Source organism: Oncorhynchus keta, chromosome 28 (assembly GCF_023373465.1).
Source record: "Oncorhynchus keta strain PuntledgeMale-10-30-2019 chromosome 28, Oket_V2, whole genome shotgun sequence".
Lineage (NCBI taxonomy): Eukaryota > Metazoa > Chordata > Actinopteri > Salmoniformes > Salmonidae > Oncorhynchus > Oncorhynchus keta.
The window spans coordinates 64,483,941-64,498,929 of NC_068448.1; the positions used below are offsets into that span (position 1 = coordinate 64,483,941).

Consider the following 14,989-nt stretch of genomic DNA (forward strand, 5'->3'; position numbering starts at 1 on the left):
ATAAGTATTCAACCCCTTTGTTATGGGGTTGAATAACAAAAGGTTTGTGCTTAACAAGTCACATAATAAAAATGCGCTTAACAAGTCACATAATAAGTTTCATGGACTCACTTTGTGTGCAGTGATATTTGAATGAATACCCTTGTAGCCCACACATACAGATAATTGTAAGGTTCCTCAGTCGAGCAGTGAATTTCAAATACAGATTCAACCACAAAGACCAGGGAAGTTTTCCAATGCTTCACAAAGAAGGGTAGAAGGATAAAGGATAGAAGGATAGAAAAACAGGCATTGAATATCCCTTTCAGCATGGTGAAGATAACTAATGACACTTTAGATGGTGTATGAACACACCCAGTCACTACAAAGATACAGGTGTCCTTCCTAACTCAGTTGCCGGAAAGGAAGGAAAACGCTCAGGGATTTCAGCATGAGGCCAATGGTGACTTTAAAACAGTTACAGAGTTTAATGGCTGTTATAGGAGAAATCTGGGTCAAATCCAATACAGCACATTACTGAGTGCCACTCTCCATATTTTGAAGGATAGTGGTTGCTGCCTCATGTTATGGGCCTGCTTGTAATCGTTAAGGACTGAGGAGTTTTTCAGGATAAAAAAAGAAACGGAATGGAGCTAAGCACAGTCAAAATCCTAGAGGAAATCATTGTTCAATCTGCTTTCCACCAGACACTGGGAGCTTAATTCACCTTTCAGCAGGACAATAACCCAAACACAAACCCAAATCTACACTGGAGTTGCTTACCAAGAAGACAGTGAATGCTCCTGAGTGGCCAAGGTGTATTTTCAGGCCATTTTAAGTAAAAAAAACTGTATGGCAAGACCTGAGAATTATTGTCTGGCATTGATCAACAACCAATTTGACAGAGCTTGAAGAATTTTGAAAAGAAAAATGTGCAAATGTTGCTCAGTCCAGGAGTGGAAGGCTCTTTGAGACTTACCCAGAAAGACTCACAGCTGTAATCACTGCCAGGGGATTGTAACATGTATTGACTCAGGGGGTTAAATACACTACATGACCAAAAGTATGTGGGCACCTGCTTGCCGAAAATCATTCCGAAATCATGGGCATTAATATGGAGTTGCCCCCCCCCCCCTTTGCTGCTATAATAGCCTCAACTCTTCTGGGAAGGCTTGCCACTAGATGTTGGAACATTGCTGCAGGGACTTGCTTCCATTCAGCCACAAGAGCATTAGTGAGGTCAGGCACTGATGTTGGGCGATTATGCCTGGTTTGCAGTCTGCGTTCCATTTCATCCCAAGGGTGTTTGATGGGGCTGAGGTCAGGACTTTGTGCAGGCCAGTCAAGTTCTTCCACATTGAATTTGACAAACTATTTCTATATGGACCTCTCTTTGTGCACAGGTGCATTGTCATGCTGAAACAGGAAAGGGCCTTCCCCAAACTATTACCACAAAGCTGGAAGCACAGAATTGTCTAGATTGTCATTGTATGCTATAGTGTTAAGATTTCCCTTAACTGGAACTAGCCCAAACCATGTAAAACAGCCCCAGCCCATTATTCCTTTTCCACCAAACTTTACAGTTGGCACTATGCATTGGGGCAGGTAGAGTTCTCTTGGTATCTGCCAAACCCAGATTCGTCCGCCGGACTGCCAGATGGTGACGAGCCGTTCATCACTCCAGAGAACGCTCCAGGAAATGGGTTTACACTGCTCCAGAGTCCAATGGCGGTGAGCTTTACACCACTCCAAGCATTGTATGGAGTGGTGTAAGGCTCGCCGTCATTGGACTCTAGAGCAGTGTAAACCCATTTCATGAAGCTTCAATGAACAGCTCTTTTGCTGACGTTGCTTCCAGAGGCAGTTTGGAACTCGGTAGTGACTGTTGCAACCGAGGACAGACTATTTTTACGCACTCCCATTCTGTGAGCTGGTGTGGCCCACCCCTTCGCGGCTGAGCCATTGTTGTTCCTAGACGTTTCCACTTCACAATAACAACACTTACAGTTGACCGGGGCAGCTCAACTGCCAATGTTGTTTATGGAGATTGCATGGTTGTGTGCTCAATTTTATACACCTATCATCAACGGGTGTTGCTGAAATAACCAAATCCACTAATTTGAAGGGGTGTCCACATACATTTCTATGCATAGTGTATATGTGACCCGATTCATGAAACTAGGCGTGCGTTGCAAGCCACGACTTCACAGGAGAGCCGATTCATGAAACTAGACGTGCGTTGCAAGCCACGACTTCACAGGAGAGCCGATTCATGAAACTAGACGTGCGTTGCAAGCCACGACTTCACAGGAGAGCCGATTCATGAAACTAGGCGTGCGTTGCAAGCCACGACTTCACAGGAGAGCCGATTCATGAAACTAGACGTGCGTTGCAAGCCACGACTTCACAGGAGAGCCAATTCATGAAACTAGACGTGCGTTGCAAGCCACGACTTCACAGGAGAGCCGATTCATGAAACTAGGCGTGCGTTGCAAGCCACGACTTCACAGGAGAGCCGATTCATGAAACTAGACGTGCGTTGCAAGCCACGACTTCACAGGAGAGCCGATTCATGAAACTAGGCGTGCGTTGCAAGCCACGACTTCACAGGAGAGCCGATTCATGAAACTAGACGTGCGTTGCAAGCCACGACTTCACAGGAGAGCCGATTCATGAAACTAGGCGTGCGTTGCAAGCCACGACTTCACAGGAGAGCCGTTTGAACGTAATTATTATTTTTTTAAACAAAATGCGTTTTTGAGCCCGAACACAGACAACCAAACACATTATCATTTGCACTGATCGTTGCTATTATTGTTCTAGAACACACACATACACACACACACAGGTCTGTGTCTGCGTATCCAGCCAGTGTGATATAAATTATAAATGTAGCCTAATAAAAAAAAAAGAGAGAAGGCAGGTAGAAGCAGAAGAAAATGACTGGTGTTACAGCAGTGTATTGATCAGTGTGTATCAAAGGAGGATGTGAGACACCAGATTACCTGCTAGTCTGAGCATTAGGTAGTGTGTTAGAGTGTTATAGCCCGGGGCTCATCTTCCACTGCCAGATCACTGTAAATACAACACTGACAGAGAGCGGGAGTGCGCGTGTGTGTGTGTGTGCGTGCGTGCGTGCGTGCGTGTGTGTGTGTGTGTGTGTTTTGCATCACTGGATGGAAGTAAGGCAAAGGCCCATCTGTTTTTGTAACTCCCTCAAAATAAAGAAGGAAGTTACAACCCACTCAGCCAGGACACTAACTGGTTCTGGGTCTGTTCTGCTCCTACAGTCTCCATAGAAATTGACAATATTCAACCTTAATAACTGAAATAGCATTTTCTAGTTTCTGCATGTGTTGTTTGGGGTTACAGTATAAAGTCTGCTCTCCTAACCTTTGCCTGTGTGTTTGTAAACAGGAAAGCCTGTGCAGCATTAATTGCCCTCCCTGGATGGTCAGTGTGAGAGAGGTTATATTGAACTGATTCCTGATGAATGTGAATCAACCTGAGATGCATCTTTACTTGTTCTCTTTATATCGATTATTTAGATTCATAACAAACTTTTACCTTGAGATTCAGCAATCGAGCCAAGGTGGGCTGGAATAAAATAATGAAAATAAATCAAAGTCTGTTTGTGCATCGTAAAATATTTACAGGTTCCAGTTTCCTACGGCTGCAATTTAAACCGTTTGGATTCTGCAAAGCCATAAATGAATCATGGATTTATCAAGTGTTGATGTTTTAGTATTCATTTTCCCGTCCTTTTCTCTCCAGTCCTCCCACCACAATCACTGCGTATGTCACTAATAGCATCATACCCATTTCTCACCATTTTAAAATGCACACACGTAAATGCAAGCAGACACATCCATGACACACAGGTGACCTGGAGTTTAGCGTTCCATATTGCATCCTGACTGAGTGGCAAAAACTGTCTAAAACAATGGTTTTAAACCCACAATGAATAAAAGGGGCGACAGAGGTTATCCGAAAATGTGTCTTTTAAGCAAATGGTGACTCGCTGAAAAACTGACGCATGAAAATGCAAGGCTATTCTGTTTCACAAAGAGCAAAAACCTTTGTATGCTTTATAAACACACTATGCTAAACCTACTACATGGTGGACAATATGATTTTATTCCATGTAGATAGAAGAGAATGAGAGAGAGACAGAGAGAGACAGAGAGAGACAGAGAGAGACAGAGAGAGACAGAGAGGGAGAGAGACAGAGAGAGACAGAGAGAGGGAGAGAGACAGAGAGAGACAGAGAGAGACAGAGAGGGAGAGAGACAGAGAGAGACAGAGAGAGAGAGAGAGACAGAGAGAGGGAGAGAGACAGAGAGAGACAGAGAGAGACAGAGAGAGAGAGAGAGACAGAGAGAGACAGAGAGAGACAGAGAGGGAAACAAAATGATTGAATGGATGGGTGCACACTTGGTGTGCTGTGTAAGGTGAGGAGTGCCATCTATTGACCGAAAGAGGACGTGTTTCCTTTGTGTGACACAACAAAGCCCTGTTTTGACAGGGTTCATAGTGGCTAAATGTTTGTTCTCTGGCTTTGTGTGCCTTTAATGAGAAGCTACTTGCATTGTTCTCTTTTTAAATCATTTGACTGCATTTTATTTAGAGCTTTATTTTATTTGCATCTAAGGTTCATTGCTCATCTCTTTGCTACGTACTACAATTTGTTCTTTAGGAATAATAGTCACATACTGTATAACCTTGAATAGTTGAAGAATGCATTATACATGAACCCGCACTTACGTTTTAATATAAAGATGATGGGTTATTAGTTGTGGCATATGAAAATGGTTTAGAATTTATAGAAGTAATTTTCAGGGGAAGTATGAATTAATGTTTCGACAGACAAACATCTTTCAAATGTGGTTTCATTTTGCCTCCTATGCGTTCATAATGTACTGCTCCCTGTTGAACTGAAGCCAATAGTGTTCATGATGTCTCTCTCTTTCTGTCTCTCTTTCTGTCTCTCTCCCTTTATCAGTGGAGGAGCTGTCATGTTGTGGAGAGGAGGTTTGGAGGTTGGAGGGGAGTGTGAGAGAAGGAAGACAGGCAGAGGAGAGGACGAGGTAAGAAGGGAACACAGGGAATTAACACACTTCTTCAGGTCTCAGACAAGGTTACTCTACATGCCAGCAGTACTCATATTAGAGAATGTGCATCTTGGCCTGCCCTGTACCGTGCTGTACATGAGGTCACCAAGTTCAAAGTTCACAGGTTGACCCGTGTCTCTTCAGCATTGTGATGACATCAGCATAAATGCAGCATGAAATGTCTGGTGTCTGTCTGTGGTTGTGGTCTAGATCTCTGCCAGTATGGTGACCTCATCACATTAATGCAGAATCCTCTCTGCCCCCGTCTCTCTCACCCCTTCTCTCTCATCCCTTCTCTCTCTCTCTCTCCCCTTCACTCTCCCTCTCTCACCCCTTCTCTCTCCCTTTCTCTCGCTCTCTCCCTTTCTCTTTCTTCTCCCTCTCACTCCCTCTTTCGCGCTCTCTTTCTCTCCCTCTCTCTAAATTGTTAACATCCATATGGGCCAATAGCTAAGAGGAGTCTGTATGAGAAAAGCGCTCCCAAATGGTCATTATTCAACTAAACATGAACATGATGCTAAATGGATTTCAGCTGTTTCTGGGAAGTTCCCCATCCCATCCTCCTTCTCTTCCCCTGATTCCCCCATTATCCCCTCTATCCTCTTCTCCACCCCTCTCTCTTCCATCTTTTTTATAGTGAACTGAGAAGACTGTCTTTGGGCTCTATAGCCAATTTTTAACACATATGTACAGCACTCCTGAATATACATTGAAGTTGGTGCATATTGAGACTGTACTGTGGATGTGTATATAGCCCGTATATTTAGGTTTGCTATAGGATCTGTATATTTACTCGTCCTATATATTGTGTGTATATTTAGCTGTGTTGTGCCCAGTTGGTCTGCCAGTGGGGTCCATGGGGGCTCCGCTGGGGCTGCCTGCGCTGGGGCTGCTCTGGGGCTGCTCTGGGGATGGGGTTGGTCGGGAGCTTGAGGAAATGCTCATAATTTGTCGTATTGATCGAGTAACCACGGCAGCCAGTCTCTATTGAGGCAGAGCAGAAATAGACCCCCTATCGATCACATTCAGATTCCCCCCTGTTCTTACTGACACTATTTGGCCTAGTTCCAAATCAGTCCCTAGGCACTTCCCTGTGTCCTAGCCCCTTTCCTAAGCCCCCTACTACTGTGATGTTTACCTGTGTGTGTGTGTGTGTGTGTGTGTGTGTGTGTGTGTGTGTGTGTGTGTGTGTGTGTGTGTGTGTGTGTGTGTGTGTGTGTGTGTGTGTGTGTGTGTGTGTGTGTGTGTGTGTGTTGCAGGCTGACAGTGGAGAGGTTGGAGAGGCAGTCTGCAGAGCTGAGACTGGCCCTACAGCAGGCCATGGAGAACACACTTAACACACAGAGAGACAACCACACAACACAGGAACAAGTAAACATACACACCTCAACTTATATCCTTCTCTCTCTCCCTACTTCTGATTAGTCCTGTGAATTGATTAGCAGAGCATGGATTGTTTTATAAACCTAGAAATGTACTTTGGAAGGGGCTAGGACACTGGGAAGGGGCTAGGACACTGGGAAGGGGCTAGGACACTGGGAAGGGGCTAGGACACTGGGAAGGGGCTAGGACACTGGGAAGGGGCTAGGACACGGGGTAGAGGCTAGGACACACGGGGAAGGGGCTCGGACACAGGGAAGGGGCTAGGACACTGGGAAGGGGCTAGGACACGGGGTAGAGGCTAGGACACACGGGGAAGGGGCTCGGACACAGGGAAGGGGCTAGGACACAGGGAAGGGGCAAGGAACTGATTTGGAGTCTCAGACCCACTCTTTCTCTCTCTGATCAAATCAAACTGTTTTGTCACATGCGCCGAATGTGCATAGACCTTACCGTGAAATGCTTACTTACAAGCCATTAACCAACAGTGCAGTTCAAGAAGAGTTAAGAAAATATTTAACAAGTAGACTAAAATAAAAAGTAATAATAAAAAGTAACACAATAACAATAACATTAACGAGGCTATATACAGTACCAAGTACCAAGTCAGTGTGCGGGGCTACAGATTAGTTGAGGTCATTTGTACACGTAGGTGGGGGTGAAGTGACTACATAGATAATAAGCAGCAAATAGTAGCGGCTTTCCTCTGACACCGCCTATTATATAGGTCCTGGAAGGGCAGGAAGTGATGTACTGGGCCATTCGCACTACCCTCTGTAGCGCCTTACGGTCAGATGCCGAGCAGTTGCCATACCAGGCGTTGATGCAACCGGTCAGGATGCTCTCGATGGTGCAGCTGTAGAACCTTTTGAGGATCTGGGGGCCCATGCCAAATATTTTCTGTCTCCTGAGAGGGAAAGGTTTCCTCTTCACGACTGTCTTGGTATGTTTGGACCATAATAGTTTGTTGGTGATGTGGACACCAGGGAACTTGAAACTCTTGTCCCGCTTTAATACTGCCCCGTCGATGTTAATGGGGGGCCTGTTCGGCTTACCTTTTCCTGTAGTCCACGATCAGCTCCTTTGTCTTACTCACATTGAGGGAGAGGTTGTTGTCCTGGCACCACACTGCCAGTTCTCTGACCTTCTCCCTATAGGCCGTCTCATTGTTGTCAGTGATCAGGCCTACCACTGTGTGTCATCAGCAAACTTAATGATGGTGTTGGAGTCGTGTTTGGCCACACAGTTGTGGGTGAACAGGGAATAGAGAAGGGGACTAAGTACACACCCATGAGGGGCCCCAGTGTTGAGGATCAGCGTGGCAGACGTGTTGTTGCCCACTCTTACCACCTGGGGGCAGCCCGTAAGGAAGTCTAGGATCCATTTGCAGAGGGAGGTGTTTAATCCCAGGGTCCTTAGATTAATGATGAGCTTCATGGGCACTATGGTGTTGAACACTAAGCTGTTGTCAATGAACAGCACTTCATGCCTACTGACGTGAGTCCCAGGTGGCGGTAATCATTTAGGCAGGTTACCTTCACTTCCTTGGACTATGGTGTCTGCTTGAAACATGTAGGTATTACAGACTCGGTCAGGGATAGGTTGAAAATGTCAGTGAAGACCCTTGCCAGTTGGTCCGCGCATGCTCTGAGTACACGTTCTGGTGTTCCGTCTTGCCCAGCGGCTTTGTGAATGTTGAACTGTTTAAAGGTTTTGTTCACATCGGCTACCGAGAGCGTTATCACACAGTCATCCAGAACAGCTGGTGCTCTCGTTCATGCTTCAGTGTTGCTTGCCTCGAAGCAAGCATAAAAGGCATTTAGCTCGTCTGGTAGGCTTGCATCACTGGGCAGCTCGTGTTTGGGTTTCCCTTTGTAGCCCATAATAGTTTTCAAGCCCTGCCACATCCAACGAGTGCCAGAGCCGGTGTAGTAGGATTCAATCTTAATCATGTATTGACGTTTTGCTTGTTTGATGGTTCATCTGAGGACATAGGGATTTCTTATAAGCGTCTGTATTAGTCTCCCGCTGCGTTAAAGCAGCAGCTCTAGCGTTTAGCTCGATGTGGATGTGGCCTGTCATCCATGGCTTCTGGTTGGGATATGTACGTACAGTCACTCTGGGGACGTCGTCGTCAATGCACTTATTGATGAAGCCGATGACTGAGGTGGTGTACTCCTCAATGCCATTGGATGAATCTCAGAACATATTCCAGTCTGTGCTAGCAAAACAGTCCTGTAGTGTAGCATCTGCCTCATCTGACCACTTCCAGATTGAGTGAGTCACTGGTACTTCCTGCTTTAGTTTTTGCTTGTAAGCAGGAATCAGGAGGATAGAATTATGATCAGATTTGCCAAATGGAGGGTGGGGGAGAGCTTTGTATGCATATCTGTGTGTGATGTAAAGGCTGTCTAGGATTTTTTTTTTCTGGTTGCATGTGACATGCTGGTAAAAATTTGGTAGAACTGATTTAAGTTTGCCAGCATTAAAGTCCCTGGCCACTAGGAGCGCCGCCTCTGGGTGAGCATTTTCTTCTTTGCTTATGGCCTTATAGAGTTGGTTGAGAGCGGTCTTAGTGCCAGCTTCTTTCTGTGGTGGTAAATAGACAGCTATGAATAATATAGATGAGAATTCTCTTGGTAGACAGTGTGGTCTACAGCTTATCATAAGGTACTCTACCTCAGGCGAGCTAAACCTCAAGTCTTCTTTAATATTAGACATTACGCATCATCTGTTATTGATAAATAGACACACACCCCCACCCCTCGTGGAGGTAGCGTCTCTCTTCTGCCAGTCCATGAAAAAACCCGCTAGCGTTATATTGTCCGTACCGTTGTTCAGCGATGTCTCGGTGAAACATAAGATGTTACAGTTTTTAATGTGCCCTTGGTAGGATAATCTTAATCGTAGGTCATCAATTTTCTTTTCTAATGATTGCACGTTAGCAAGAAGAACGGATGGCAGTGGGAGTCTATTAGCTCGTCTACGGATTTTCAGAAGGCCGCCCCATCTGGAGCCCCTTTTCCTGCGTCTTTTCTTCACGCAAAAGGAGGGGATCTGGGCCTGTTCCAGGGAAAGCAGGATATCCTTCTCGTCGGACTTGTTAAAGGAAAAAGTTTCTTCCAGTCTTCCAGTTCTCATCTTCCTGTCAGTGTAAAGTTGGAATGTTGAATCATTCATTCTGTAGGCTAATTTATGTACCACATAGATCAGTGCTAGATGTTTTTTTTTTTCAATGTATTGAACTAAAGTGTTTTTAAAAGCCAAAGCTGTACACGCACACGCACATCAATGGTTGTGTGTCTCTGCATGGGTCCAGTTCCAATCAAAGCTCTGAGGTGTTCAGTGAAGATGTTTCTGCAGCCATCTTCAAACACATCCCCATAACTGATTAGACCAGTCACACTGACATAGAGCTGATCAGAGTCATTCATGCTGTTTTTGACAGCATTAGTGATGGCTTTGTGACACACACACACGTGTGTGTACGTGTGTGTGTTTAAGTGTTTTAATGAGAGTCTAAAGTGAACTTTTTTGCTAGTTAGCGTTAGCCGCTCGTTAGTGCGTCAAACTTTTATCTCCTCCGCCTCCAGCAGGCCAGTATAAATATGGCCTGCTCTGATGTCACAGATGTTGTGTTTACTGTAAATATCAGTTCGCCATCTGAAAAGTTTAGGTCTAATTTTAATTGAGTAATTAAGTCAGCGAGAGAAAGTGCAGATTTAACCAAATGTTGTTGTTTTTCTTGCTCAGTAGGCAATATGGAGGATCATATGGCAGAGGATTCTGAAAAGGCTTGTGTTGTCATCAGTGTGTGTGAGTGTGTGCATGTGTTTGTGTGCGTGCGTGTGTGTGTTCTTGCGTTTATATGTGTCCACTGTCCAGGTGATGGATCCTTCTGGTTAAGCCTAATGAGGTGTTCTGATGAATCAGGATGAAATGGTGTCTGAAACGGCCTCATCTGCTGCCCAGACCCCTTCAGATATATTACCTGATGGACAACCAGAACTCTTCAGATATATTACCTGATGGACAACCAGAACTCTTCAGATATATTACCTGATGGACAACCAGAACTCTGCTGCCCAGACCCCTTCAGATATATTACCTGATGGACAACCAGACCCCTTCAGATATATTACCTGATGGACAACCAGAACTCTTCAGATATATTACCTGATGGACAACCAGAACTCTTCAGATATATTACCTGATGGACAACCAGAACTCTTCAGATATATTACCTGATGGACAACCAGAACTCTTCAGATATATTACCTGATGGACAACCAGAACTCTTCAGATATATTACCTGATGGACAACCAGAACTCTGCTGCCCAGACCCCTTCAGATATATTACCTGATGGACAACCAGACCCCTTCAGATATATTACCTGATGGACAACCAGAACTCTTCAGATATATTACCTGATGGACAACCAGAACTCTTCAGATATATTACCTGATGGACAACCAGAACTCTTCAGATATATTACCTGATGGACAACCAGAACTCTTCAGATATATTACCTGATGGACAACCAGAACTCTTCAGATATATTACCTGATGGACAACCAGAACTCTTCAGATATATTACCTGATGGACAACCAGAACTCTTCAGACATGTTACCTGATGAACAACCATAAGTGGCACTGAGTGGCGATACATTGTTTTAGAATTACTTCTGCAAGATGACCATTTCTTCTTATTAAGTTATTTGGTGCACGTGTGTGTGCATGTTAGCTCGTGTGTGTGCGTGTGTTCATGTGTTGTATACAGTAGTATTTATCTTAGTCTTACTTAGATCTGTCACAGACAGGTGGCCTTACTAAAGCCCTGCAGTAGAAACAGTAGTTAGAGGGTTAAAGGATGCTATCTGGTGTAATGAGAGAACCTCTAGTGTGTACTGAAACAGATCGACCTTGTTTTGTGTGTGTGTGTGTGTGTGTGTGTGTGTGTGTGTGTGTGTGTGTGTGTGTGTGTGTGTGTGTGTGTGTGTGTGTGTGTGTGTGTGTGTGTGTGTGTCCTCTCCTTCTATCTCCATCCCACACAGCTCATTAGGCAGGAATCCTGTGCTTCATTTGAGAGAGGTGACGGTTGGACAGGCAAACTGGCCACTGTCTGACACATACACACGTACGGGTATCTCACTCTGATCATAGGAAATTGAGACCTGGACACTAACTCTTTGGGGGAAAAGGGATGTGTAAAAGGTGCGTGTTCTTACCTATTTGAAGGTATTTGACCCAGGATTGATCTGTGCTAGCATGGACAGATTCTAATTTCACCACCCCTATCTTTTCACTAGTCCCTCCCTCTGACCCCGGCCCTGTTTACACACCATCAGTGTTGACGCTGGAGCGTCTTCTAGAAAGGCACAGTTGAGGCGGGACTGTTGAGTCGGGACTGTTGTAGCGGGACCTAACTAACATATACTGTATGTCCGAGACAAAACCTTGAAGAAAAGTTCAAAACAAACCATCCAACTATTGATGTTGTAATTTGTAGGGCTTTTTCTCAGGACTGTACGGCTGTTCCCTGTGCCAGCCTAGCTCGATCGGCGAGTTCTCTTTTTCTGGCGTATATTTGCGAAACATTCTGATGAGGCTATGTGTCAGAGCAGATGTAATGAAGAAAGCCATCAGAGTCATATGGCTTATCTGATCTGCTGTTGGCTCACTGGCCAAACTAATGTAGGGACATGTCATCAGCATTAAGCAGAGGAGGACTCACATGCACGTACGCGCACACACACACACACACACACTCATCATGATCATCACCATTAAGTAATCAGCTCAGAGACATGCTTAGGAATTCAACCCTACACACACACACACACCAGATATATAATTCAGATCTCTTAGTGATGAGTATACATATTTAACTGATGTCAGCTCTGCTGGGGGGGTTTTAATTGGAAAGAAAGTTTTTATAAAATTAATGTTTTATAAAAATGTGTTTAACAATAAATGTCTTCATTAATTTGATGAAGGTATCTGCTAAAATGAGCTGAGTGGTTTAAGTCTAATGGATGAAGGTTCCTCTCTGGTGTTGTTCTATCTACAGGACAGGGCTTAGAGGTTGATTATCTCTGGTGTTGTTCTATCCACAGGACAGGGCTTAGAGGTTGATTATCTCTGGTGTTGTTCTATCCACAGGACAGGGCTTAGAGGTTGATTATTATCTGGTGTTGTTCTATCCACAGGACAGGGCTTAGAGGTTGATTATCTCTGGTGTTGTTCTATCCACAGGACAGGGCTTAGAGGTTGATTATCTCTGGTGTTGTTCTATCCACAGGACAGGGCTTAGAGGTTGATTATTATCTGGTGTTGTTCTATCCACAGGACAGGGCTTAGAGGTTGATTATTATCTGGTGTTGTTCTATCCACAGGACAGGGCTTAGAGGTTGATTATCTCTGGTGTTGTTCTATCCACAGGACAGGGCTTAGGGGTTGATTATCTCTGGTGTTGTTCTATCCACAGGACAGGGCTTAGAGGTTGATTATTATCTGGTGTTGTTCTATCCACAGGACAGGGCTTAGAGGTTGATTATCTCTGGTGTTGTTCTATCCACAGGACAGGGCTTAGGGGTTGATTATCTCTGGTGTTGTTCTATCCACAGGACAGGGCTTAGAGGTTGATTATCTCTGGTGTTGTTCTATCCACAGGACAGGGCTTAGGGGTTGATTATTATCTGGTGTTGTTCTATCCACAGGACAGGGCTTAGAGGTTGATTATCTCTGGTGTTGTTCTATCCACAGGACAGGGCTTAGAGGTTGATTATCTCTGGTGTTGTTCTATCCACAGGACAGGGCTTAGAGGTTGATTATCTCTGGTGTTGTTCTATCCACAGGACAGGGCTTAGAGGTTGATTATCTCTGGTGTTGTTCTATCCACAGGACAGGGCTTAGAGGTTGATTATTATCTGGTGTTGTTCTATCCACAGGACAGGGCTTAGGGGTTGATTATCTCTGGTGTTGTTCTATCCACAGGACAGGGCTTAGAGGTTGATTATTATCTGGTGTTGTTCTATCCACAGGACAGGGCTTAGAGGTTGATTATCTCTGGTGTTGTTCTATCCACAGGACAGGGCTTAGAGGTTGATTATTATCTGGTGTTGTTCTATCCACAGGACAGGGCTTAGAGGTTGATTATCTCTGGTGTTGTTCTATCCACAGGACAGGGCTTAGAGGTTGATTATTAGCTGGTGTTGTTCTATCCACAGGACAGGGCTTAGAGGTTGATTATTATCTGGTGTTGTTCTATCCACAGGACAGGGCTTAGAGGTTGATTATTATCTGGTGTTGTTCTATCCACAGGACAGGGCTTAGGGTTGATTATCTCTGGTGTTGTTCTATCCACAGGACAGGGCTTAGAGGTTGATTATTATCTGGTGTTGTTCTATCCACAGGACAGGGCTTAGAGGTTGATTATCTCTGGTGTTGTTCTATCCACAGGACAGGGCTTAGGGGTTGATTATCTCTGGTGTTGTTCTATCCACAGGACAGGGCTTAGAGGTTGATTATCTCTGGTGTTGTTCTATCCACAGGACAGGGCTTAGAGGTTGATTATCTCTGGTGTTGTTCTATCCACAGGACAGGGCTTAGAGGTTGATTATCTCTGGTGTTGTTCTATCCACAGGACAGGGCTTAGAGGTTGATTATCTCTGGTGTTGTTCTATCCACAGGACAGGGCTTAGAGGTTGATTATCTCTGGTGTTGTTCTATCCACAGGACAGGGCTTAGAGGTTGATTATCTCTGGTGTTGTTCTATCCACAGGACAGGGCTTAGAGGTTGATTATCTCTGGTGTTGTTCTATCCACAGGACAGGGCTTAGAGGTTGATTATCTCTGGTGTTGTTCTATCCACAGGACAGGGCTTAGAGGTTGATTATTATCTGGTGTTGTTCTATCCACAGGACAGGGCTTAGAGGTTGATTATTATCTGGTGTTGTTCTATCCACAGGACAGGGCTTAGAGGTTGATTATCTCTGGTGTTGTTCTATCCACAGGACAGGGCTTAGGGGTTGATTATCTCTGGTGTTGTTCTATCCACAGGACAGGGCTTAGGGGTTGATTATCTCTGGTGTTGTTCTATCCACAGGACAGGGCTTAGGGGTTGATTATCTCTGGTGTTGTTCTATCCACAGGACAGGGCTTAGAGGTTGATTATTATCTGGTGTTGTTCTATCCACAGGACAGGGCTTAGGGGTTGATTATCTCTGGTGTTGTTCTATCCACAGGACAGGGCTTAGGGGTTGATTATCTCTGGTGTTGTTCTATCCACAGGACAGGGCTTAGAGGTTGATTATTATCTGGTGTTGTTCTATCCACAGGACAGGGCTTAGGGGTTGATTATCTCTGGTGTTGTTCTATCCACAGGACAGGGCTTAGAGGTTCATTATTAGCTGGTGTTGTTCTATCCACAGGACAGGGCATAGAGGTTGATTATCTCTGGTGTTGTTCTATCCACAGGACAGGGCTTAGGGGTTGATTATCTCTGGTGTTGTTCT

General features: G+C 44.8%; 1 protein-coding gene and 1 long non-coding RNA gene across 38 annotated transcripts in view; both read left to right on the forward strand.

Annotated features, from left to right (window-relative positions):
- The window catches only part of LOC118374629 (trichohyalin-like), a 127,190-nt gene that overhangs the window by 60,815 nt on the left and 51,386 nt on the right, over window positions 1-14,989 (forward strand). For all 37 annotated transcript variants that reach the window (XM_052483559.1, XM_052483564.1, XM_052483560.1 and 34 more), the window contains 2 exons: window positions 4,982-5,066; window positions 6,350-6,461. In XM_052483559.1, the coding sequence (XP_052339519.1) occupies window positions 4,982-5,066; window positions 6,350-6,461 (197 nt within the window). The remainder of the gene's footprint in view (window positions 1-4,981; window positions 5,067-6,349; window positions 6,462-14,989) is intronic.
- LOC127912859 (uncharacterized) lies at window positions 12,696-14,866 on the forward strand. The gene is made up of 3 exons (XR_008083730.1): window positions 12,696-13,113; window positions 13,856-13,994; window positions 14,410-14,866. It is a non-coding gene; the product is annotated as an uncharacterized LOC127912859 (long non-coding RNA).